The sequence below is a fragment of the Malania oleifera genome, chromosome 2 (assembly GCF_029873635.1).
Source record: "Malania oleifera isolate guangnan ecotype guangnan chromosome 2, ASM2987363v1, whole genome shotgun sequence".
Classification (NCBI taxonomy): domain Eukaryota; kingdom Viridiplantae; phylum Streptophyta; class Magnoliopsida; order Santalales; family Ximeniaceae; genus Malania; species Malania oleifera.
In genome coordinates this window covers 121,528,624-121,556,596 of record NC_080418.1, presented here as the reverse complement: position 1 = coordinate 121,556,596, position 27,973 = coordinate 121,528,624, and the positions used below count along the sequence as shown (strand labels likewise).

Genomic DNA, 27,973 nt, shown 5'->3' with positions numbered 1-27,973 from the left:
TAAGCATATAAAGGAAGTTATTAATTAACAAATTAGGTTCTTAAAAATACCCGAAAAATATGACATATTGAACTTTATCTTACGATAAAAAGGATCTATTGGCCCTCCACTTAAGAGCATTTTACAATCTCATTTACATTACACCAAGAAAAAATTTTACAAACTAACAAATTTCTAAGAATACCGTATTAAGCTCCTTTAGGAAATGGTACAGCAGCTTTCTGGTACTGTTGAATGGCTTCAATAACTTTTATAGCCGACGCCACATCTTCTGGATAATAAGCAACAGGATCAGACAACAGAGGAAGCCCAAGGTTGAGCACACCTTCAAGTGTCGCATGGAGGCAATAGGCTGAGTATGTAATGTGATATCCACCTTCTTGGACAATCAGGAGGCGCCCATCACCATGCTTATCAGCCAGACCACGAACCATGCGCCCGATCTCTCGATACCCATCCATGGTCAAGCATTGTCTCCCATTTGGATCAAACTGAAGCACATGCAAGATCAACAGAAGAGAACAATCCTCATTAATCTTAGTTTTGGGCCGAAGGGAAATGTTGTCCACTAAAGAGTTTTTACTCTTATCCACTGTCAAGTATCTTCTGTTCATCATTGCCAGTCTCTTGAAATGATGCCCAAAAAGCACTCAAGTTTAGATATGTTAAAATCTTCAAATCTACACTTGTTCTTACAGAAAAACTATACAAACATGATTCTTCTTCACACTAGATAAGCAAAGAATCTCATTATGGTTTCCAAAATTTAAGCTTTCTGCATAACCAAGGAGGTCAGAAATCAGATCATTTTCTCATAGTCACAGCTAACAGCCACAGGGCTCTTTGATGCTGGGGTCAGCTGAAGGCATCACACCCAATCTCGGCATTATAATACTTGGTTTGACAAAGGTAGCCGATCAAGTGGCCATGCTTAGAGACATTATTTATTATAAGATAAATCCCTCATAAGCAAACCTAAATTTTATAATCTATGTAATAAGGGTACTTTTGGTTCACAAAATGCCTATTCCTAGGAATACAAATGTCATAATATAAAAGTTTGATATCTTACAAAAGTACAAAAAGATATGTTGCCATCATAAGTAAATAATCAAGCAAAACCTTTATGAATTCATAGCAAGAAACAGACAAGGAATGACACACCAAATTTAACCATGAGAATGTCTATTCTTGTATGGACTATAACACAACCTTTTGCATAAGTGACTTAGCTCTAAATTATTATATCCCTACACAATTTTCATTACATTCCCATCTCATTTCGTGACATTCTGCAAACCAAATATAATGGGTGGACAAGAAGTCCTTAGAAAGGGGGAAAAACAAAAGGGGATAAAAAAATACTTTTAAACCCCCTTTCCATCATATTTTATTGAACGCATAAAAATAGCTAGCACACATTCATCTCTTTTCACCTTTCTCCTACCACTACCATGTGAACTTCTATCCTCCCAAGATCAAACAACCACAAGCATTTCTTATCCAATACTTGTTGAGTGGGACATATCCAGCATGAAGGATTTTATTTCTATTTTCATTTTTTTTTTATATTTATGGTATTATAATTAGAGTTATACCTTCTATTGTGCAATCGAGTATGGGATAGCACAGCAAAAATTATGAACGCAGCAAACAATGAAGCACTAAATAGGATTCACACACGCAGTATATTTGAAAACAACAATAAAACAACACGAGAATATACCTGGTTCAGCAATGCCTACATCCACGGGAGCAATCCAACAAAGGTTTCACTATGAAAATGAAAGTTAAACAATACAAAGATACAATGATCTCTCTCTCTCTGTCAAAACATGCTTAAAAAGACATGTTTAATAGCCCCTCAGAGGCTTCCCACCAAATACCCAACCGTTCCAACGTTCCAATTCAAATTTTGAAATTTTTCTCACAGCCCTGAGAGAACTAGTTGACTAAAGAGGTCCACTAGTCGACTAGAGGGGTCCACTAGTTGACTAGTCTATTTTCTGCTCTTGGTATCTCAAAACTTCTGAATTTTTCTGGCTCTCGGTATCTCCTAGTCAACTAGTGAGACCCACTATTCGACTAGTCACTGCTACACAGCATAAGACTTCAAGACATATGATTTTCTTCTTTGTTTATGAGCCTCACTAAATATAAGAGCCACACACAAATACAACAATCTCCACCTTGGCGATTATACACCCCTTAGGAGAACTTGAAAAATATATCTAATTGATCCACCTTGACCTTAGAACGTTCAGTTCGGTTTGTCTCCCTTCTAGCACATGGAGACATGGAGTAAGTTCAAGCAATGCTTGAATAGTGACCGGCTTTGTCAAAATATTCACTGCGTTTTTAAATGTATGAACCTTCTCCAATATAAGTTCACCCGAAGTAATCAACTCCCGAACCTTGTGGAACCTCGCATCAATATGCTTGGTTTTAGCATGATACACTTGATTCTTTGCTAAGTAAATAACAATCAGATTGTCAAAACGCAGCACAACCCCATCTTGTTGTAAGCCCAGCTCTTTTACCAAACGGGTAAACCATAAGGCTTCCTTTGTAGTTTCGGCAATTGTCATATATTCAGTTTCATTTGTGGATAAAGCCACCAGAGATTGAACCATGGATCTCCAACATATAGGTCCTCCTACAAGGGCAAAAACATAACCCGTTGTAAACCTTCCGTCATCCATATCCCCTACCCCACAACTCACAACATGTGCCAAGTTTGGCCTTTTACACACCATAACATGTATTAAACTCCCCACGGCGCTAGCATAGGGGACCTTCAGCATGTCCCGGATATCATCATCAGTACTTAGGCAATCTGCAATAGACAACTTAAAATAACTCGCTAAAGGTGTATATACCAGTTCTGAATTAGTCATGCTAAACCTATCCAACACCTTCTCCACATAACCGCCTTGAGATAACTATAACCTTCCTGCAGTTCTGTCCATGCGAATCTCCATCCCAAGCATCTTCTTGGCTGAACGAAGATCTTTCATGTCAAACTCTTTATGCAAGAGTTCCTTTGACTGATTTATCTCAGTTAGATTTTTTGCAACTATCAACATGTCATCAACATACAAAAATAAGAAAATAAGAGAACCATCATCAAGCTTATTCACATACATGCAGCAGTCATACTTACATCTTTTGTAGTCAATCTAGATCATATAGGAATCAAATCTTTTATACCATTGCCTAAAACTATTTCAACTCGTAAAGAGATTTCTTCGACTTGCAAACTAAATTATTTTTCCCTGGTTCACAGAATCCCTCCGGTTGTACCATATAAATTTGTTCCTCTAAGTCATCATGAAGAAACGCCGTCTTCACATCCATTTGTTTCAAATGTGGATCATAGTAAGCTACCAACCCCAACACTATCCTAATAGAAGTGTTTCGGACCACAGGTGAAAAAATTTCATCATAATTTATTCTCTTTTTCTGTGAGTACCTTTTTTCCACTAACAGTGCCTTGAATTTGTCTCCTTCCTTTTCTAAAATTGCTTCATTCTTCCTATATACCCATTTGCAGCCTATAGCCCTCTTCCCATATGGAAGCTCCACCAACTCCCAAGTTTGGTTCATATGCAATGATTTCATTTCTTCAATCATTGCACCCATCCACCTACCTTTCTCCTGGTTGTGCACTGCCTCTTGAAATGTAATTGGATCGTTGCAACTAGTAGGAAAAGTATAAGACACTAACTCTTCAAATTCATACCTTGGTGGAGGTCTGATAGTACGTCTAGATCTCCGTATAGGAACATTGTCGACTTGCTGGTTTCCCAAGTTAGAACTCCCTACAACCAAGGGACTATGATCATTGTCGTTGCCCTAAGCTTCCAACTCCACCTGCACAACATGTTCATCTCTGCCCCAGTTTTCTAGCTCCTATTTCTATTCCTCACAATCTTGAGCACGCTTCACCATAGCCTTTTCATTAAGGACCACATCTGTATTGATCACCACCTTGTTTGCCACTAGATACCAAAGCTTGTACCCCTTCACACCCTTTTGATATCCCAAAAAAATGCAACGACTAGATTTTGCATCAAACTACGATCTCTCCTCACTAGACACGAGAACATAGGCTGGACACCCGAATACCTTCTGAAATTAGGATAGCTTCCCAAGAGGGGGGTGAATTGGGAATTTAAAAACTTTCTTTTCAATTCCTTTTAAGAATACTTAACTTATTTTATTGTTTAACCAATTCTTTTACTTGTTTGTTTAATTTTTCAAACACACAATAACTTGATTTCTTTTATACAATCAACAGCACAAGCACTTAAACAATTAAATCACCAATCAACCACACTATCCAAACTAATCAAATACAATTTGAAAGCAAACAACCAAACCAAAATTAAGATATACAGTAGTAAGAAATTAGGATGGTCGTTTGTTTATGTATGTCTTATAAACATGAATCAAGCCCTGTAGTTGAATGAAATGCTTGTTAAAATAAATTTGCTTTTTTTATATGATTTACAACCACACATCCACACTCTTCCCAAAATTCAGAATTCAAGTAAACTCTTAGTTAATTTTCTTTGGGTGTTTTAACCAAGTAACGTACCCTCGTATGATTTCCGCAAAGTATGGTTTAGCCAACGTACTCCCTTTTGGTTTCTGCAACTCAAATCAAAATTAAACTTTAAGTTTGTTTGATTTCCAAATATACGTAGTGTATATGATTTCAAATTTAAACCATCCACGTAATATAAATATGCTGAAAATAAAGAGTAAGGGAAAGAGAGAGTGAGACACAGGATTTTACGAGGTTCGGTTTTAACACAGCCTACGTCCTCGCCTTTGGCAAAACCACCAAAGGATTTACTAAACCGGTTCCTTTATCAGGTGGAACAATACCTTTACACACTCCTTCAGAAGGTTAGAGCAGTACCTCTCTAAGCGATAATCCCTCGCCTAGCCAACGATCTAGAAAACCTGGAATCATCACAATCTACAAAAATATAATATAAATTCTGCATACAAAAAATACTCTCAAAATTTAGAGCAGGTTGTACAAATTGAGATGTAAATTGTACTTCAAAAAACCAAAGCAAAATAGAATATATGAAACTCTAAAGTTTTTAGAAGTCACCAATGATTCGTTTAAAAGAAAAATGGAATTGCAACCCGGACCCGAACTTTGATATTTTCAATCTACCAAAATTGTAGAATTCCTCTCCAGCAAAAGATGTGAGCAAAGAATAACTTCAGAAGAGTTTCAGCACAAGATGAATTTCAAATTTTGTCTAATTTCTCTCTTTTCTTGTGTTTTCTTTATTATGTTTTTTCATTACCCAAAGAGGTATTTATAGGCAATTTAAAAGATCAACTTCCACATCAAATTAGGTAAACTTTGAAAAAACATTAATTTGTTGACTAAATTTTGAAAGATCAACATTCACATCAAATTAGGTAAACTTTGAAAAAATATTAAATTGTTGATTAAATTTTGAAATTCAAAACTTTGAAAGATGTTGTCCATATCAAATTAGGTAAACTTTGAAAAAACATTAAATTGTTGATTAAATTTTGAAATTCAAAATTTTGAAAAATGTTGTCCATATCAAATTAAGTAAACTTTGAAAAAACATTAAATTGTTGATTAAATTTTGAAATTCAAAATTTTAAAAGAAGCTTCCCGTTGAGATCTAAAATTTGCTCCACGTGGCAGTCGTCTGCCACGACATGGCAGTCATCTGTCATAGTTAAAATTTAAACCCAGAATACTTTTATTAAACCCTTTAACTTGTCAGTCGTCTGTCCATAGATAGACAGTCATCTGTCAGGTGCACTGCTTATCAGAAACTTTCTTTTTATTTTGAACACTTTCCTTCCTTTAAGATCTTTGTTACTTTAATTTCAAAAACATGTTTTAAGCTCTTTAAAACAAAGCGTTTCGTAGTTTCTTTTTTTTTTTGTAAGAGCTTCATATATCTAAATGACATTTGGTTTTGAAGTACTTACAACAGTTCTTCTAACTATGGTTTTCTTAAATCCTTCAGCCTCCTTCGGCCTTTTGAGGTTCACTTTTGACTTGAGGTTTGCTTGCCCTTAAGCTTCTTCATTTGTCATTCATTGCCTTCAATATTCTGAGAAACTTTCACTAGATTAACATTGAGCTTCAACTTATCAACCTTGAGAGTTCTTTTACCTAAAACACATCACTTAACATCATATGTTAAAGCATCCTTTATTTTGTTATCATCAAAACAGGATTGAAAAGTCCAGTTAAGTCAACACCTTCAATTCGGAATAGTCTACTGCATTTCCTATCCACACCTCTTCTGCCACATTCCCTTCCAGTGATGCCCTTGGTGATCAGTTTATCAGAAAACAAGTCATACTAATTATCTCGGCCTAGAAGTTCTTCAGTTGCCCTGCATTAAGCATGAGACACCGAGCTCTTTCAACTAGAGTTCGGTTCATCCTTTCAGCCACACCATTTTGCTGAGGTGTTTGACGAACAGTGAAATATCTCTTAATGCCCTGCTTCTCAAAAAACTCCATGAACCTCGAATCAGCGTACTCGGTCTCATTGTTTGACTTTAGACATTTCATTCTCCTCCCTGTCTAGTTTTTCACTTCAGCTTTCCACAACTTGAACCTAGCAAACATATCAAACTTGTGCCGCATAAAGTATACGCAGACTTTCCATGAGTAGTCGTCAACAAAAATCACAGAGTAAACATGTCCACCTCTTGATGCTACTCTAACCGGACCCCAAACATTGGAATGCACATAATTAAGAATACCTTCCGTCTTGTGAACAGATGATTTGAATTTTGCCCTGTTTTGTTTTCCAAGAACACAAATCTTACAAAACTCCAGCTTACATGTTTTCATACGTTTCAAAAGTTTTCTCTTGTGAAGTTCCTTCATACTATGTTCCCCCATATGCCCAAGACACATATGCCACAAGATGGTCTCATTAGATTCAGTATCTACGGCTACAGCTCCACCTACAACAGTAGTTACCTGCAGTGTATAAATATTCCCATCTACCTTTTGCTCTTTCATCACCATCAGATTACCTTTCCATACTTTCATAACCCCACCTTAAGACTTGTAATTGAAACCATTACAATCCAAGGTACCAAGTGAAATAAGACTCTTCATTAACTTTAGTATGTATCTTACATTACTCAAGGTTCTCACAACACCATCAAATATTTTAATTTTAACATTTTTAATGTCAATGATGTTACAAGAAACATCATTACTCATAAGAACTGAACCTGAATTTACCAACCTGTAAGTGCTGAACCACTCCTTATTTGGAGTCATATGGTAAGAACATGCCGAGTCAAGTATCCATGAGTCCGTAAGGTGATCCGATCCCGACGAAACCGAAAGAACATCACCATCACTGCAAACTGAATTTCTTTCTTAAACCACATTCACTAATTTTGAAGTCCTTTCATGCTTTTCAACATTTCCATTCTTCCAATCCGGACACTCCAATTTCACATGCCCATTTTTACCGCATTTATAACACCAAATATCCTTTTTCTTCTTGAATTGAGTACGGGATTTTTGACTCGGTCCACTTTTGAACTTTCCTTTCCCACGCTCATTGTTACCTTTCACCACAAGTCATCCTTCATCACATATTTTCAGCCTTTAATGAAAATTCAGCAGGGCACATGTCACCTCTTCTAAATTAAAGAGTCTCCTTTCCCCATGTAAGTGTGGTAACTAAATTTTCATAAGTATGAATCATTGGCAAGGAGTTTAGTAACATCAAACTTAACATCAACACGCATCAAATTGCTAATGCATTGATAAAGCCAATAAAGATGCTGCTTAAGAAATAACTTATAGAAAATGATTTAGACATGTATTGGCTTTCTAACTTTTGCCACAGTCGCTGGAGAATCCTCCTCCATCACATAATAGAGTACTTCATCAACCAAACACAAACGTATTGTGGAAACGGCCTTTGCCTCCAATTCTCTCCAAGTTGCTTCATCCATACCGATCGGTTAAACGCCATATAAAGCCTTCACCATCACTTGCTGCACAAGTACATCCTTCACTCTTCTCTACCACAAACCGAAGTTTCCGGTTCCATCGAATTTGACAATATCAAACCTTGCAAAAGAAGAACCCGATGCCATGACAACAATACTCTGATACCAATTGTTGTGTAATCAAGTATGGGATAGCACAGCAGAAATTATGAACGCAGCAAACAATGAAGCACTAAATATGATTCACACACGCAGTATATCTAAAAACAATAAGAGAACAACACGAGAATATACGTGGTTCAGCAATGCCTACATCCACAAGAGCAATCTAGCAAAGGTTTCACTATGAAAATGAAAGTTACACAATACAAAGATACAATGATCTCTCTCTCTATCAAAACATGCCCAGAAAGACATATTTAACAGCCCCTTGGGGGCTTCCCTCCAAATACCCAACCATCCCAACATTCTAATTCAAAATTTGAATTTTTTCTCACAGCCCTGAGAGCACTAATCAACTAAAGAGGTCCACTAGTCGACTAGTCTATTTTCTGCTCTCGACATCTCAGAACTTCTGAATTTTTCTAGTTTTCGGTATCTCCTAGTCTACTAGTGAGACCCACTAGTCAACTAGTCACTGTTGCACAACACAAGACTTCAACAAATATGTTTTTCTTCTTTGTTTATGAGCCCCACTAAGTATAAGAGCCACACACAAATACAACACCTTCAAGATTATACTATCATTTAAAAAAGTAGTATTTTGGCTTAATAAGGTTTTTTATTTAAGTGGTGGGGTGCGGTACCCACGAGTTGTTGGGGGGATCCTTCCATAAGCAAATCTAACTCTCCTTATTTGAAGAGCGACCCTCCATCTAATCCGTCAATCAACAGAGGTTCGTGTCAACCCACACCATCTCCAGGGAATCCTTCTTCTCAATGCCAGGGCTTCTCACAAGTCTTCATAATCAAGATATCACCACTCATTGGAGTACACCACATGAGTGCGGGCTGTTCTGTTCATGCTTGCAGACAGCTTCCTTCGCCAGTTAATTTCAATCATCATTATGTCGTTGCTGCTTGTCAAAGCAATCACAGTCCTAGCTCGTTGAAACAGCAGCAGCCACTCATCCAATTGCTATGTCAGCCAAATTGGACAGACTCAACTGGCAAAACAGCAGGATTTTCATTTTAAATAAAAAGGCAGAATAGAGGAGGTTAAGCAAGAGCTTTAACTTAGCCTTGGAAATGTTTGATTCCCAGATCAGCGACCTTTAAACAAAGGCTTTCCTTTCAGCCCATTCAAGAAGAGGTTGCCCAGAAAGAAGAGGTAATTGAGGGTGCTACTACTGAGATTGAAGAACAACTGCACAAAACAGTAGATGCCACAAATTTGAAGCCCAATCCCCAATGAGTTGATTTCATCATCCAAACAAATTTGTCAACGGTACCTCCACGGGCTGCCCACTCGTATGACCCAATAATCTAAAGCCATCAAATTACATTAGTCTCCTTCAAGCACGGTCATGATCTAGATTCTTCAGATTTTTAATTCAAGGTCAAATTCTTTCTGATTGGGGGAGATTGATGCAGATTTATTTCTTTTTTCCGTCTTTTCGATTCATAGAAAGAGAAGAATTTGTCGTTCTCATCACCAAGCTGAAACCAGGAAATCTTTGGGCCCATTCAGTTGTGGAAAACAGTTTTCATTTTTCATTTTAATTTTCCATAAAATTACAAAAAGAGTCAGCTAATTTTACCCTTCTATAACATTTGTATGAAATATATGAATAATAAAAAGTTTAGGAACTATTTTCTTGCCAAAATAGTTTTATTTTCCATTTCTATTTTTCCTAAATACCACCTTGTTTTCCAATTTTCCAAATTTATATAGGAGAAATGTTTTTATGTCAGCAACAAAAGCCCAAGCTCATGGAATTCAGATCTTGCACTCTAAGTTGCATGGATTATGTAATGAGTTTCTTCTAAATACTTACAAATACAAATTCAAGCCCCAAAATCCATTATCCCAAGTACTACCATATATAATTTTTAGATTAATGAAAAACAAGTTGTCTTTTTTGTAACTATTTTGAAATCTAGAAATGAAAAATTGTTTTGCACATTTAAACAAATTCTTTATTTCTACCTTGCAATATGAATCTTGAAAAACTAAAAAAAAATAAGCTGAAATTTTTATAAATTCTTTGGAAAACAAAGAAAGGGATAATGGAAAATGTTCTCCACAAGTAAAAGGGCCTCTAGATTTTTGCTTAGAAAGCACTCCTCAGCTTTGAGCAAGCTAATATAGTTATCCTGTTCTGAATTTGCATTGGCCAAGCCAAAGGGATTTTTGTCACTAGGATAAGACCAGCAATATCCACAGCATCTTTTGCTTGCTTTAATCTGTTTCAATATCTGAGGAGAAATCCTAGTGGAAAACCTTAGTTTTCTTGATCCTCTTCAACTTTTAGCAGAAAATAAACATCAAGTTCCTTGAGTAATGAGAGAAAACCAATTATTCTTTACAATTTTAAGAAAGAAGGGCTGGGAGGGCCAACAGTTCAGAAACTTATTATGAAAATTGCACTTAACTTTTGGCATTTTAGAAAGGATAAAGGCCATTGCTGGGCAATGATCAGACACATCAGGGGTTACAAATTCCACTCTAAACTGAGGAAAAGTGAGATTACAGCTCTGGTCGGGGAGGATCCTGTCCTATTTTCTTGAAATTAAACCAGCCTCTCTTTTATTTGACTAAGTAAAGAGAGGACCAATAAAAGGGAAATCATCCAAGCAAGAACTAAATAAAAAATTCCTGAAATCTTCCATACCAATCTTTATAGAGGCTTGGATAGAATTGCTGCTTCCTGAAAGGCTTCTAATAGTGCCAACATCTCCAAGAAGAAGAAACTAAGAGAAGTCAAACACTATAAAAAAAAAAAGGCCAAGTAAAAAATTCCAAAGGTCCTCTCTTTCATAAACTTTATTTGAAGCATAGATAAAAGATACCAAAAAATAAGAAAATTATGTGTAGAAATTTTAACAAATGTTCTGATGTGAAATGACCAGCTCAAGAACATTCTAATAAGCAGGGTCATAATAAACCCATATTCGACCTAGAGGACAATTGCAGTTATAGTTATTAATTAAAGGCTAATTGCCTTTGAATCTTGTGATACAAGATACAAAAATTTGCAACTTTCACTTTTGTTTCACAAATTTCCATCATCTTAAGATTTCTTGCAGAGATCAATTTTGAGATTTCCTTCTACTTATAGGGGTCATTTAGCCCCCTAATATTCCAAATTGCAATTTTTGGGAAAATTATGGGAAACCCATTACTCCTTTATTTAGCTCAAGTTTGGCTTGACTTTAGGTCCCTTCCTCTTACCCACCTTCACCCCAGAGTTCATACGAGTAGGAATGGGATTATCTTGACCATTACCTACTATTTGCCTTCTAGCCATTGGCCTCTCAAATCACTAGAACCTATTTTCAACTTTAGTATTCTGAGATTTTTCCACGTTTATCCACCTAACAAAGTGATGAAGGGGCAGCATCAAGGTTCTGCAGCCATGGGAGAATTTAGAAGAAATAGAAGAGACGAAAGAAAGGGAAGGGAGGAGAGAGGAGATACTAGGGGGGGGAAAACTCATGTTCAATTCCTATTCAAAATTCAAATTCAACATCAATTGCTTACAACATGGCTTTCACACATTATATATAAGGAAGCCTCTAAACATATGAAATTACACACCCCTAAAACTTCATTGCATTACAAACATACCTCTAGAGTCTAGACTACAAAAATATGACAAACAAGCCCCCAAATACACACAATACTCTACTAATTAACTAAACACATAACAAACTTCTAACTTAACCCAACAATTCCTTGTCCCAACTCTTCTTAATTATTCTCCAACAAGGATCTTCCCAAGGTCTTGCTTCTTGTCTTACATCAACTTTCCCCCGGTAAGAAAAAAATTCAAATTTTGAAATGTTGGAGGATCAAAAGTGAGAAGCAAACTTGGTTTCTTTGAAAGTCAGCACTTGAGTGATGCAAGAAACCAAAATCCTTTGGAAGCAGTAAACATATCAGGAGCGACAAAATCAATAATAGGAATGTTTGAAGGACTTCAGATGTCTTCAAACACATGCATTCCTTGCTTGTAATGTTTAATTTAGGTAAGTTTGACATGATTACTAATCTCAAATTTTTTGTCCTAGTTGGTTGGCTGAGCAGGCTTCAAGATGATTTTCTTCCCATTGTCGTGGAAGGCTTGTGCTTTCATGTCCTTGAGTTACACCCATATCATCTAACCAAGGAGAACCGAGGAATACATGACCAATATTTATGGGTATGATATTGCAAAAAAAAACATCATCAAAATAATCATCCAGTTGGATAGGAACCAAACATCTTCCATAAGCCAGCGAGGAAGTGTTATCAATCCAAGATATCTAATAAGGATTTGGGTGAGGTTCTGGTTGAAGTTGCACTTGAGTGAGTCCATTTGTAGAAACCATATTCATAGAGCATCGTCCATCAATCATGACTTTGCAAACATTTCCTCTACACTTGAGAAAGGTGTGGAAAAGCTTGAAATTGTGCCCAAGGTATGATAAATGGCATTCCTTTGCTCAATAATTTGTCACCATATTGCTGGGTTTATACTCATATATCACCAAAAGTTCTTAACTCACTTGCCCTCAATACTCAATCTAGTCATGCAAACCATAAACTTGACTCCCAATCTTCAAGAAATACCTTCAATTCACCTTAGATCTGGAATCTCATGCTGAAAGGAAACAAATTAACTTACAAAACTCTCAAATTGCAGCAATAAAGCCTGTTTTTTTTTTAATGCTGGCAGTGACAATTTCTAGGGTTTTGTGCCAAATTATTGTGTTTGCTTGCAATATATTGTATCTACAATCTCCTTGCAGGTCAAAATATCATGGAGAAAACTCAAAATATCGCGGCTGGGAAATTTCTTACGATACTGGAAACAGGAGGAGAGTCTGGCAGACACTCTCACTTGCAGTCACTAGTGCATGGTGCACATGTGCCACCATTGATGGTGCCCCGGGTGATGATGTTTCAGGCAGGGGTACATCAGAGGGTGGGAAACAAAGTGGTGGTGGCCGTATCAAAATAACTCTGGCAAGGGTGGATTTTCAAGGGTTTGGTGGCTGGAGAAGTTTGGCCAGCACATGAAGCTCCTCCGGTGGTCGGACAGCAAAGAAACTATGGGGCTCGGGTTTCAAAGGGATTTTTTTTTTTTTTTTTTTTTGTGGCTGTGGGTGGTGTCACACAATTGAGTCCAGAAAGGGGTGTTTGCACAAATGAGGGCATGGTGGGAATTTCAGTTTGGCTTCTTTTTTTCTTTTTCTTTTTCTTTTTTTTTAATACTGGAGTTTCAGAACAGAAAACCAGAAGTTTGAATCAGAGAGAGATAGGAGAGAAGGAGAAGTATAGAATGAAGAAGATAACAGAGAAGGAGGGAAGAGGAAGAAGAACAGAGAATCAGAATAGAAAAGAGAGAGTTCAGATCAGCAAACAAGAAAAGAAGAATTGAAAGCATTAAGGGAACTATGCAGAAAGAAATAGAAGAAGATGACAAGAAGAGAAGGAGAAGAAAAATAGAGAAGAAGAGAAGGAGAAGAAAAATAGAGAAGAAGAAAGAGGGAACAATGCTGCTGGGGGCAGCAGGGAATTAAGGACAGAACAGGAGATCAGAACAGAGAAAAGTAAGAAAAGAGAAGGAAGAAGAAGAGGAAAGAAGAAGGAGAATGGGTGGATTGAAATGGAAGAATGGAGATCATGGTTGGGCTCTGATACCAAATGATACAGGGACAGCATCAAGGTTCTGTAGCCATGGGAGAATTTAGAAGAAATAGAAGAGAGGAAGGAAAGGGAAGGCAGGATAGAAGAGATACCAGGGGGGAAACTCACGTTCAATTCCAATTCAAAATTCAAATTCAACATCAACTGCTTCCAACATGGCTTTCACACACTATTTATAAGAAAGCCTCTACACATGAAACTACACACATTCCCCTAAAACTACATTGCATTACAAACATACCCCTAGAATTCACAAATACTACCAACAAACCCCCACATACACAAAATACTCAACTAATTAAACTAAAAACATAAAAAACGACTAACTTAACCCAACAATTCCTTGACTCAACTCTTCTTAATTATTCTCTAGCAAGCATTTTCCCAAGGCCTTGGTTCTTGTCCTACATCACAATGGTTAGAACTACCAATATCTACAGTATGCAATTTATCAACTACTTGAGCTTCGGGGGCTACAGAAAGAGTGGGCACTAATCTTGCAATATGTCTGTCCAGCACCACCTCCAATAATGAGTTCCCAATTTGAACAATAGCTTCAGCAAGAGAAGTGGTTTTCACCAGATCTGCAGTCATATTGTTTTCAAGTAACTCAGTACCCTTCCCTTCATTAATCTCTACTTTCTCTATTTTATCCAAATCTCTATTATTTTCTACAATTTACTCATTCATCTTGAGAGTCCTCATTCTCAAGAAGAGAGAAAGGATTCTTGATGAATAACTCATCTTTCTCTGCATCATTCTTAAAATGTGTTTTACCATTGCAGTTCTTTGCAATATGGTCCACAGAGTCACATTTAGAGCATTTTCAGGGCCTCCAAGCATATTCCACATCTAAGAGAAGATCTCCCCTCAGATGACCTGATCGCTAAGGTGTCAGGCAAATTTGCATTTGCATCAATTTCAACAGACATGCAAGCTGTGGACAGGTTTTTCATCTGTCTGATATGAGCATCCATATGTGATGGAATACCTACCAACTTGCAATACAGCTCCTTTCTTCAGCAGTCCAAAAAATAGAAGGGGTGTTGTTGAGTTTCACCCAGGTACAGATCTTTTCAAATCTGAAGGATCATCTTTCAGTTGCAGAATCCCAATTTGATAAGAATAGGGGAAAATTTGCCAATAAATTATTGCCCTTTCTCAAGGATCCATTCCTTATTTTCCATATTTATAAATTTTAACATAAACAAGCCATGTGCTAGCAAGAATTATCAATCTCTCCAGTCTCATTCTATATTTTGTCGATAACATGTCTTATGTAGGTATATTGGGGTGGGGGGAGAGGGATTTACCATAGATTATGACAATAAGCGCATCTTCCACTCTTTCACTTTTCCTCTCTTCAAAAGATTTCAACAGGTGGATACTAGTATTCTATCTCCTCTAATAGGCTCTTAGTAATTCAATTCAGAAGCCTTACTTTGTTGAGAAGGTCAATGATATCTGGCCTTTCATTGACAAAATATTCGGTCATTCATTGACAAATATATTGTATTAGTTGTATTTATCATTTGTTTGTCTTTCCACGTGCTGTTGGGCTGCACGTGCGGGGGAGTGTTAAAGCTTGATATACATTGTTGGCCCACAACCTAATAGCTTAAGCTTTTAGGTAAAATGGTAATTTCACATGGTAAGAAGGAAAAGAATATACACCTTTGAATTAATTTCTATTGAATTAGGAGACGTGGCTTTATACAAGAGATTTCCTATAATCAAGCTAATCTATTCTAGGTAGTCTAAGTATAAAAGGCAACTAAACAAAAATACACTAATACAATATATTTGTCAATGAATGGCCGCATATTTTGTCAATGAAAGGCCAGATATCATTGACCTTCTCAACACTCCCCCTCAAGTTGGAGAATGAATGTCAAGAACTCCCAACTTGAACATGTATTAATGAATTTCATGTTTATTTTTCGATTTTGGCATGGTTGTGCATGTGGGAAAAAAATTCACGACCATTATGCCTGCTTCCCGTTATGTAACACCTACGTCTCCCGCGTCCCGCGACACCCTCAATTGTTACGTGACGTTACCCGCGACCGCGATTTCAAACTATGGTTGTTGGACGGGAGAAACTGGTTCCGGTGGTGAGGGTTGTTGGACTAGTGGGGAAGGATCGGATACAAAATGAGGAATCACAGGGGTTGAATTGGAGGAAGTGGATGGAATGGACTCATAAGGAAAAATAACATCACGGCTAATGAACATTTGATGGGTGGCAAGGTCATAGAGCTTGTAAGCTTTTTGACCAACTGGATAGCCAAGAAAAATACAACGCTTGGCTCGAGGAGTGAATTTATAAGGAACATGCACATCAGTAGCATTTACCGCCTTTGTCATCAAGTCCACAAAAAGGTACGCGATATCCCCTTAGCAATTTTGTCTCTTATCATCGTTACTCACCACAGCATTGCTCCTTTACTGATGCTGTCAATCAAGATATTGAGCCTACATCTTATACCAACGCAGCTTCTCATTCCCATTGGCAAGAAGCAATGCAATCTGAATTGGCCACTTTAGAAGCCAACCACACTTGGTCCCTCACTTCTCTTCCTCTTGGTAAGAAGCCTATTGGTTGTCGTTGGGTTTATAAAATCAAATGGCACTTAGATGGCACTATTGAGCGTTTCAAAGCTCGTTTGGTTGCAAAAGGTTACACACAACTAGAAGGTGTAGATTACCATGACACTTTTTCTCCCACAGCCAAAATGATTACTGTTCGTTGTTTATTGGCTTTAGCAACTGCCCAGAATTGGTCTCTTCACCAACTTGATGCCAACAATGCTTTTCTTCATGGTGATCTCCATGAAGAAATTTATGTCTCCACCTCCTAGTCTTCGGCAATAGGGGGAGAATCTAGTGTGTCGCCTTCACAAGTCGTTGTATGGCTTAAAGCAAGCTTCTCGGCAAAGGTTTGCCAAGTTCTCTACAGCTATCCAAGCTGCTGGATTTGTTCAATCCAAAGCAGATTACTCGTTATTCACATGTCAGAAAGACAAATCTTTTACAGCTTTGTTGATATATGTTGATGACATTCTTATTACAAGTAATGATGTCAATGCCATATTAGCTCTCAAGCAATTTCTGCATAGTCATTTTCGGATTAAAGATTTGTGTGATTTGAAGCATTTTCTGGGCATCGAAGTTTCTCGGTCAAAGAAAGGTATTTCCATCTTGCAACGAAAATATACTTTGGAAATTTTAAAAATGGTGGATTTTTGGGTGCTAAACCTATGAACTTTCCCATGGAGCAAAACATAAAGCTCTCGAATTCAGGTGAATTGCTTAAAGATCCATCTCAGTATAGGCGACTGGTTGGATGCCTAATTTATTTGACTATTATCCCGCCGGATATCACCTATTCAGTCTATGTGTTAAGTAGATTCATGCATGCACGACGCAAACCACACATGGAAGCTGCCTTGCGTGTGTTGCATTATTTGAAAAGCAGTCCAGGACAAGGTTTGTTTTTCCCTTCTCAGAATGATTTATCTTTGCGAGCTTTTTCTTATTCGGATTGGGCTGGTTGGCCAATATCTCGGGATCCACTACAAGTTATTGTGTTTTTGTGGGATCCTCTCTTAGTTCCTGGCGGACAAAGAGGTAGAAAACCATATCTCTCTCCTCAGCAGGAGCCGAATATAGAGCCATGACAAGTACATGTTGTGAAGGATCCTGGCTACACTCATTATTAATAGATTTGAGAATATTGCATCCAAAGGCGGCATTCTTATACTGTGATAACACAGCCGCCTTACATATAGCAGCCAATCTCGTTTTCCATGAAAGAACCAAACATATAGAGATGGATTGTCATTTTATTCATGACAAAATATAAGATGGTTCAATTGTAACCAAACATGTTGTTTCAACAAACCAACTTGCGGATGTATTCACCAAGCCATTGGCAAATGAAGTTTTCTCAACTATGATGTGCAAGTTGGGAGTTCTTGACATTCATTCTCCAACTTGAAGGGGAGTGTTGAGAAGGTCAATGATATCTAGCCTTTCATTGCCAAAATATCTACCCATTCATTGACAAATATATTGTATTAGTTGTATTTTTGTTTAGTTGCCCTTTATACTTAGACTACCTAGAATAGATTAGCGTGATTGTAGGAAATCTCTTGTATAAAGCTACGTCTCCTAATTCAAAGGCAAATATTATTTTCCTTCTTTTACATACTTGACTCTACTTTAAAAAGAATTTTCCATCCAGAGATCTGAACATGAGATTTGGAAGCTTTCTTTGAAGATAAAGAATCCTCAACATAGTGTAAGTCACACATCCAAGCAACTTTTCAACCTTTTCAATCTAATCTCTTGATAACAACTCCATATTAAAACTCAAAAGAACATGGAATTTATAATTTCAGAGTGAAATTTTGACAAAAGATCTTGAACTTGTGGAGGTGGAATCAAAGATTTCTATTCTTGGCACGCAATTGCATATCCTGCAGAGAGAGCATCTAACTGAATTTCCCACCAAGAGAAAAACGACTTTGGCATTAGCATTCTCATTTTGGAAACTTTTAATTTTAAGTATTTCTTAGTTGTCCAACATTCTGATCCATATAGCATAGCCGGTCTTATGAACATCCTATAGAATTTTCTTTTTAATTTTAAGGATATTTTATCATCATGCAACACATCTGAAGCACTTCCTTGTTTTACTAAAATCTGATTTTAACTCTTGTAACGGTCCTGGACCCAACTCTAGTGAGGTATTGTCTGCTTTGGCCCATTGGCCTCACGAGTTTGTCCTATAAAAGACGCCTCCCTTACTAGACACACATTGTTGACGGAGGTGTAGATAATGAATTACGTTGCTTCAATGTTTACTACTTAAGTGTCACTGCTTTCATAAGTTGCTTATTGCTTCCGCTGACATCTGATTGAATGACAATGAAAGTGTTTTGTTGGTGAATTGTGGTAAACACTAGGTTAGCTAGTTAAACAAGAGGGCTTTAGCTAGTGCCAGATGGTCCATTCACAAAGGTGTGAAATATTCGGCCCATGACACCAAGTAATGCATATTTTTCAATATCTTCTTCAATTGGCATAAAAGATCCAAGATATTGAAATCTACTAGTGCTTTTTTCCAATAATCCCCCTATCATGACTAAAATTAATTTCACCCAAGCATATGTGCTTGCAAAATAGAACTACTACTTTAGAACACATTGAGATGCTCCAAACTATGGTGCTTTTTTTTTAGTCTTAGCAGTAACTCAGGTGTATGAAATGATTTGATCTTTCATAATTTTAGATCATTGAGTTTCCTACAAAGCAATCCTCCATACTCCTCATCTATGATAAATCAATATCCATAAAATAAATAAATAAATCCACAAAAGATTAATTGATCACATGCACCACCCTTATATCATGACATATCCATTTATCGTCTATAACTTCAAGGAAAAATTTTCCATTCATTTTAAGTTCTTTATCTATAGTATGAACTGACATACCCTAAACTCTCACTTGTCTTCTGCCATATTTCATTTTTTTTTTTTTCAATAAGAGAAGAAAGTGCACTAGAACAAGAAAGAGAAGTTACATCCTAAGGGGAGTGGAAGTCCATCACAAAGAAAAATAAATAAAAGGAAAGAAAGTCCCTTGTCAATCCCATCCTTTCGTAATTCACCGAGCACTTCAAGTTTACTAACTCCTTCTAACCCTTCTTCACTTTGTTTTTACCCCGATCAAAGCGCACTTCATTTCCTCCAGTACTACACATCTTTAAACCCATTTACGTAGTATCTTGAGCTTCTAAATCCTTCGTAAGAGTCTAGTCCACTAGTGCAGGAAGAATTCCATCCTTGGACAGCAGTTTATTAGACAAACCATCATCTTCAAAAAAAAAAAAAACCCTCCAATCCTTCCAATGGGGATGGATGTTACGATGTACAAATAATAAATTCCCGAGTACATCACAAGAATAAAAAACATATCAATATTGACCCAAATCTCATCCAACAGCAGCCGCCCATCACAAACAAAGTCACTAAGGTTATAACTATCATTATCGGTCTCCCAATTTTTTAACCTCCTTTCCTTTGCTAGCCCCATCACTAGATATGCCCTTCATCTTAGCATGTATATCTTCCATAATACATTACTCTCCAATTAAATCTCTCCTCAAAATCTTTGGCACTGGCTCACCAGAGTACTCTCTCTTTTCTTCATGTAACTTACTCATTTCGGCACACATAAGAGCGGCCTTCCACCAAGCATAAACCTTTGGACCCTTAGATTTTTAGACTTGAAATCTAAAACATCAGGTCCCCCCCCCCCCCCCCCCCAAAAAAAAAAAAAAAAAGTAGCTTCTTCCCCATTAGTCTTGGCAACGCCAGCCTCTAGACCCTCTGCAACACCAACCAGTTTGGAAACCAGGCTAAAAGTGTCCTAAATTTGCTCTCAAAGACATCCGTGGAGGAGAAAGGTTGTTGACTTTGTTAACAAAAGGTTGAAGATCCACCTTCTCCATGCCCTACTTCTGTGAGCTGCAGCTTGGAACTTGGGACTGCCTATTACCAGGGTCCAACAAGGAAAAGGCCCGGTCACCCTAACCCTTTCTGCCATATTTCTTTTTTTAATCCCATTTGCAATCCACCCTATCATTGAACTTCCAAACATCATCAGAGGTAGGGCAACTAGGACATGTATCACATGAACAAAAGAGCGTTGGAGATGTATTTATATGAGTTAGGAAAGTAATATTGTAACTAAACCCTCAAATTCTCACAAATCTAGCAATTGCAGAATATTGCAGTAAGTTTTCTCACATGCATTGCCAGCGGCAACTTTCTGGCAATGAAATTTGGGGCAAAGGTAGATCAAGGAATGGGGATTGCAATGGTGGTGCTGGTGTGATGAGAAAAGCAAATGAAGTTAGGGATTTCAAAGGGCTGTCGACTAGCAAGTGTTATGGCAGTGCGTGGAACCTCTCTAGCAATACGACAGTGATGAATTTTCACAGGAAAAGGCTTCAGGTGTTTATGTTTTCAATGTTGTTAACTTTGGTGTATTCCCAAGAGGGGAGGTGAATTGGGTATTAAAAATTTATTCCTAAGTTTAATGTCCAGCAGCAGTATAACACAACCTAGGGTCTGTCTATGCAATCCCAAATGCGCAGATAAATGTTTAATACGGAAATTTAAATCATGCGCAGCATTCACACAATAACATACATGTGCAGGAATATAAATTCCAAAAATTTAAATTGCACACACGATATGTTATCGAGATTCGACCAACTGTGTCAGCTCGCAAGTCCGAGGATTACCACTATTGCTCACTTAACAGGTGGAGCAGCACCAATTACAACTAGTTCAAATTCTCAGAGCTGACCTCAACCTTTACAAACTCTCCTTATGGAGCGGAGAAGGCCCTACCGATCCTTACGGGCTAGATCAACACCCCCTCAAGTCATGCCTGAAATACAACAGATGATTACAATTTTTGCGTACAATTCAAATACTTCTAAACACAAGCAAATTTGTAACGATTCAGCACAATATAATCAATGCACTTCAATATGATATGAATGTATAAGCTCAGTGAAGTCAGTATTGCAACTCTCAAGGTAATGTCAGTATGGTGGCAATCAATGTGTGAGAGTGTGATATGATAATATCTCTAAAACAATATGTACAAGTATATCAATCACAAATAGGGTTTTAAAGATTTCAATAATATAAGCAAATATCTCAAAAAGATTTGCAGAAAATCAAACTCAAGAGATATTAACATAAGCTTGTCAAAAAATATTTTCTTCAAAGAAAACACAAGACAAGCTCAAGAGTCTTGCAATAAATATGCAACGACCCACAAGCTAATAAAAGTTTCCCCGCGAAATGGATTTATGAATTAAATCTATAAGGAAAACCTTTTGGGCTTAACTCTCTTAAAAAATCAACAAACAATCATGCACAAGAGAGTATAAGCTTGTAGGACATCTCACAATACTCTCACTAAATATTATTTTTCAAATGAATGAGCAAAGGAGGAGTATTTGGGCTTGTATGTGAAAGAAGAGCACTTGAAAAAATAGAGAGAAAATTTCTTAATCAAATTGCTAATCCTCACTTAATTTGAGCAAATGAACATATATATATATATATATATATATATATATATATATATAGACATGGCACAAATTATGACCATTGAGGACATCAGGGATATTTTTGAAATTGTTTTAACCCCAATTAACCCTCAGTAAAATTTGGCCAACTTGAGAGTTTCGGTCGACCGAGCCATAGGTTCGGTCGCCTGAACAAACACATGAAGAAAAGTAATTATGAAGTTCGGGTGCCTGAAAAATGGTTCAGGTGGCTGAACAAGGCTATTTTCAAAATGTTCGAAGTTCGGTCGCCTGAACCTAAGTTCGGTCTACCAAACCTCTCAGTTCGGTCGCCCGAGATCAAAATGACCGTGGAGTTCAGGCGCCCAAGGACATTGGAAAAAGTCAGGATTTGAGTTCAGTCGACCAAGGACACTTAGTTCAAATTGGTTCAGTCACCCAAAGTCAAGTCAACATTGTTGACTTTTCCATGTTCGGTCAACAGAGGCATTTTCAACGTGCAAGTTTGGTCGCCCGAAACCCTTACACTTTTAAGATTAGGTCCAGTTTATGATTTAAAGTTCACCCCTGATTACATAGTTGATAGTGGGGATTTTCCTAAGTGCTTGTGCAAGGACCAAGGGTCTATTTAAGGTCTAGGCTTTTTAATTGAGCCTAAAAACCTGGCGTCGGTCAACCGATCTATGGTCTTTTGAGCTTATACATCCTATCATGCATGCAATGCAATTATTACAGATATAATATTACAGACCCCAAATATAAAACAAAATGCATTTACAATATAGCACAAATGTCTTCTCCTTCTTCTTTTGCTCCTCTGATTTGTCAAGGAGTATGCCAGATGATATGGTCTTTATGTTCCTCCTGGCTTCCATCACTTCCTTATGTGTGCTAAAATATTAAGCTTGCTTAAACACTAAAAGCACACATAAGTAACTCGCAGTTTGTCATTATCAAAACCAGGGATCGGACTCAAAAAGTCAACAAATGTTATGGATGGTGCTGCAAAATTTTGGCAGGAAATTAGGGTTTAGATTTGAGAGGCACAACTACAATTCGGCTAGAATAGGAAGGTTAGATGTTAAGATTATCAAGTTTAAGGCAAGGTTACCAAAAATAGGAAGTGATTTGCATGATTTTGATTTAGGGCAGCAACTAGAATTTAGAAATCAGAGAGAGGTTTGAGAGAATTGTGGAAGAGAATTAGAGTAAGAGAGCCTGTTAAGGAAGAGAACAAGAAGAATTACAAAGGGAGGAAACTGCTACAAGTAGAAAAGACAGCAATTAGGAAACAGAATAGAACAATAAGAGAATTAGAAGAACATAGAGAGACAAAAAGAATTTAGAAACAAAACAGAGAAGAATAGAAAGAGAAGAAAGGAGGATAAAGAAGAAGAATGATTGGGAGGAAAATAGGGGACTGAAAATGGAAGAATGGTAATCGTAATTGGGCTCTGATACCAAATGATGCAGGACAGCATCAAGGGTCTGCAGCCAAGGGAGAGATTAGAAGAAATTGAAGCAAGGAAGGACTGAAGAGGAAGAGAGGAGAGAGGAAATACAAAGGGGAATCACACATTTTCTTTCAAATCAAATTCATGAACAACCTACTTCTACATCGCTTTCACACACTATTTATAAGAAAGCCAATAACACAAGAAATTACACATATATGCCTAAAAGTAGATGAAATTACAAACACAAACTAAATTACAAAAATATTACAATCAAGCTCCCAAAAACACATAATTCTATACTAATTAAATTAAACACACATAATAAACCAATTAATTAAACACGACAACCCTTGTCCAATTTTTCTCCATTAATCACCAACAAGGTTCAAACCATGGCTAGGCTTCTTGTCCTAGATCAATATGTATACTACAATGTTTTACACTAATGTGCATATTACACTGTTTTAGGATTCTATCTTTCTTTCCTTTTGTGCTTCAACACTTTTCTTCACATACAAACTAAAACAAAGATAGAAATATACATTTCATATGAAAAAAGCCATGCCTTCATTTTGAGGATTTGGTAAGTTGCTGTGTAAACACCAGATGCCCAAATTCATGGATTATAGCATCAGAGAATAATCTAGGCCCTGATGCCAAAAGTGCTACAACAAAAGTTTAATTCTTCCTAAAATTCTTCAGAATCAGTAATTACACAAAACCAGCCATAGAAATCCCATAATAATAATAAAACAAAAAAGGAAAGCAAAACACAAGAATTCCATGACACACTATGAATAGAAAGGTATAGGTGAACACATTGAGCGGCTCCATCATTATAAAAGGGATTGAAACTTATGATAAGAACTCTAGAATGTGCTACAATGGAATGTAGAAATGTTTGATGACTCCCAATTTTGTCAAGGGTCGATTTAATCAAAATCTAGGAATTTCTCAATTAATTTGGAAAATAATAAACAAAAAAATGACTTAGGAGGAATTAATTGAGGATTCTTTGTCTCTTTTTAGACTCTCTCTAGCACATTTCTGGCTCAAGCTAAGTTCTAGCTTCATTTGCGCATTTTGAGGCTTGGACCACCTCTTTTATCATAATTGGAGGGTTACCCTAACCTTATTAGGGTTTCCTTATTGGGAATAGGTTGAAATTATGCCCAAACACCCCTTTTAGGACAAGGAAGGAAGCTCTTTGCATTTTAAAGGCATTTTTAAAAAGGGTTATTAGGAAAAAACCTAGCCCCTAGACTCTATAAAGATAGACTTAGAGAGCTCAAAAGAAAGGTTGAAGTAAACAAAAGGGGGTCACATGTTCACCCATCTTGAGTCTTGGGGCAAGATCATACCCTGAAGGCAAAATGAGAGGCGTGGGGTAATGGTTGGCCACCCTCTTGCTTTCTCCTATCCTCTTTCGCTCTCTTCTATCCCCCTCTAGGCTTGAGACCCAAAAAGCAATATTAAAACACAGCAACAGAGATGGAGAAAAAAAATCAGGAAAAAAAGACAAGAAAAAGGGGAAGAACACCTTATGATATCACCACTCATACAGATCACACATAGGACTTTGATTTTTGCATGCTCACATGATAAAGACGTGTGCTTTCTCATTGCATGAACATGATGAAGATAAGCATAATACAAGATTATGCATGCTTAACATTTAATCATCACAAAGCTCAAGGAATAAAGAAGAAGGGGTCACACCTTTCAATCTCCTCCAAAAACCAACAAGAATACCCAAAAAGAAGCAATAGGAAATCAGAAGAGCAAGAATTCCCTAAGAGTCCTATCCTTTTGCCTTCAACGTATGATCTTGCCCAGGAGTTAATATGGATGAACATGTGACCCCCTTTTGTTTTTTCAACCTCTCTCTTGAGCTCCCCAAGCCTCTCTTTTATAGAGTGTAGGAGCTGGGATTTTGCCCTAATAGCCCCTTTTCCAAAAATGCCCTTCAATTGTAAGGAGCTTTCTTTCGTGCCCTAAAAGGAGTGTTTGGACATAACTTTGAACTTATTTCCAATAAGAAAACCCTAATCAGGCTAGAGGCACCTTCCTATTCCGATGAAAAAGGTGGACCGCACCTTTTCAAAAACTGTCACTGTGAAATCCATTCTCACAATTTCAACAGTAATTAGAACAAATTATCAAAATTCTACAAAAACTATCACTAAGTGGTTAAGCTTCAATTAAACAAACTCTCAAAAGACAGTAAAAGGAGGAGTCTATATGAGTTATGAGATATGAAAAAATTATAGTCTCGCCTTCAATCTCCAAAAAATTGGTCCAAATTCCACAATATTGTCTTCCCACCACTTATTCCTTTTCACCCAATATTCTGACAGGTTTCTTTTCCAAAATATTTTAAAAAATCACATCCTCTTTGAATGTTTACTGCATTCAACATTGACCAGGGACTACAGATTGCCTTTCTTCTCATGACAATCTCTGCCCCCTGATTTATTTCTTAGAAGCCCACAAATATCTCTTTGTTTCTTCCATGTCACTTACTTTCCTATTGGAGAAAATTTTATCTCCTTAGTTTTCCATGGTTCAAGACTTCAAGTTCACAGCTGCTTTTGGTTTCATAGCTATCAGTTATGCCATTTTCCACTTATAACTTCAATTGTTGGCATATAGCTTTCAGCCATAGAAAATTAGAAAAACTTCTTCAAATGACATTCATTAGGTTATAAATTTTGATTAAAAAATAAGCACAATTATCGACTTACAGCACTTGAGTCCTGGCCAATAACCAATACAATCAGATCCGGCTCAAATTTCTGAACAGCTGGGACAACCAACTCCGTCATGGCATATTCATATCCCTTGTCACCAGTTCCATTTGGTAAAGGTATATTCAAATTATAACCAATTCCATCCCCTTCCCCAAGTTCATCAACTGAGCCATTCTGCGGATGAGATGGACCCCATGAACCATGATTCATATGAAGTGAGATGGTAAGAACTTTTTCAGACTGATAGAATCCCTCCGCAGTTCCATTGCCATAATGAACATCAATGTCAATGACTGCAACCTTTGCACAACCAGAGTCTAAAGCCAATTTAACCGCAAGGCCTGCGTTGTTTAGAAAGCAATACCCATCAGCCTGAGCAGGCTGAGCATGGTGACCTGGAGGTCTAACCAATGCATATGCAACTTTGCCATGTCCGTCAAGTATATGCTTCATTGCAGATAATGTTGTACCCGCAGCAAGAAGTGAAGCATCCCAGGATCCAGGATTCAAGAAAGTCCCCAAACAGACCATCCTTCCTCCATCTCTATCGGCTTCAACTAGTTCATTTATGTACTCTGAAAAGTTTAAATTTTTTTCATTATAACATAAGACTCTCAATAGTCAATTCTAGTATTCTTCTAACAAGATCAAAGGTGCTAACATAAAATACTCTCCCCCATCTCATCCTTCCAGGCCGCTTTTTTTTTTTTTTGTATAACAGAGTACAACAACAAAGCAAAACAAAAACAAATTTTCAAAAAAAAAAAAATAGAACTTTTTTTTTTTTCTGATACTTACCCATTAACATACAAAAATAAAGGCACTTTTTTACCAATCAATCTACAAAATTATTTCATAGTATTCATCATCATCTATCATTTAAGTACCTAATCATGTACAAAACTCATAACGAGGACAAATCAGTCATAATTTTCATCTGGGTCTTGTTTACAAGCAAGATTCTAACGTCTACAGAGTGCAAACAGATTAACTTGCAAAAAGAAGAGAAAAAAGGATTGGTAAAGAATTGATCCATCAAGTACCTGGAGTGTGGAAAGAAAGCAACTCAGGGACGAGAGCGGGTCTTCCCAGGTGCCAAGAGATGTAGGAAGATATGGGGCCTCGCTTCAGGATTGAGACCATGTTCTTAATCCTGTCCGAGTTCTCCGGGTGCTTATCCAAGACGTCTAGGAAGCCGGGGTCCATGCCCGTGTCGAAGACGCCATGGCCGGCGTCGTGATTGAGCATGCCCTCATGCCAGAACACGTGTATCAGATTGGCTGGGGGAGATGGATCCGCCATGGGAGCGATCAAAATTCAGGATCTAAGCTTCGGCGTTTTGGCCTACCGGGCAACCAGCTAGCATTTTGATCTTAACAAAAGAAGGTTTTTATCCCGACTCTCCTTAAACCCTGAGCCCAGCTCGTGCTCTCATTTATAAACTATTATCATCATGTTAATATTTAAATCTTCAATAGCAAGCTGATTTTCTGTCCAGCCCCATGCAGTAGGCCATGTGTATTTGACAATGCAGCATTCCTTTTAAAGATTTGTCATGGGCTAGGAGTAAGAAGTTGTTAGAATTTTGTAGGTTTATATAGTCTCTTTTGTAAAATTTGGATTAAATAAATATTAGACATTTTAGAATAATGGAATTAATGGATCTTATAGTGAGTGATCATCATATTAAGGTCATGTGCTTAAAGTATTAGTTCATGAAATTTTTTAGTATATGCAAATCTTGTTTGTTCACCTTAATTTAATGTAATTTTCTACAAAATCACTCA

The 27,973-nt window shown here is 37.2% G+C and overlaps 1 protein-coding gene across 3 annotated transcripts; it reads right to left on the bottom strand.

Annotated features, from left to right (window-relative positions):
* LOC131149182 (histone deacetylase 8) lies at nt 1-27,750 on the bottom strand. 3 transcript variants are annotated; one of them, XM_058099369.1, is made up of 4 exons: nt 27,230-27,648; nt 26,181-26,761; nt 4,601-4,653; nt 1-491 (listed from the first exon to the last, which is right to left on the bottom strand). In XM_058099369.1, the coding sequence occupies exons 1-4, from the start codon at nt 27,486-27,488 to the stop codon at nt 464-466; spliced, it is 921 nt and encodes a 306-aa protein (XP_057955352.1). In that variant the 5' UTR covers nt 27,489-27,648; the 3' UTR covers nt 1-463. The 3 variants fall into 3 exon arrangements, with proteins under 3 accessions (XP_057955352.1, XP_057955351.1, XP_057955350.1); XM_058099368.1 differs by lacking the exon at nt 4,601-4,653 and having other exon boundaries at nt 27,230-27,750; XM_058099367.1 differs by lacking the exon at nt 4,601-4,653 and having other exon boundaries at nt 1-626; nt 27,230-27,704.
* Nucleotides 27,751-27,973: the final 223 nt, after the last annotated feature.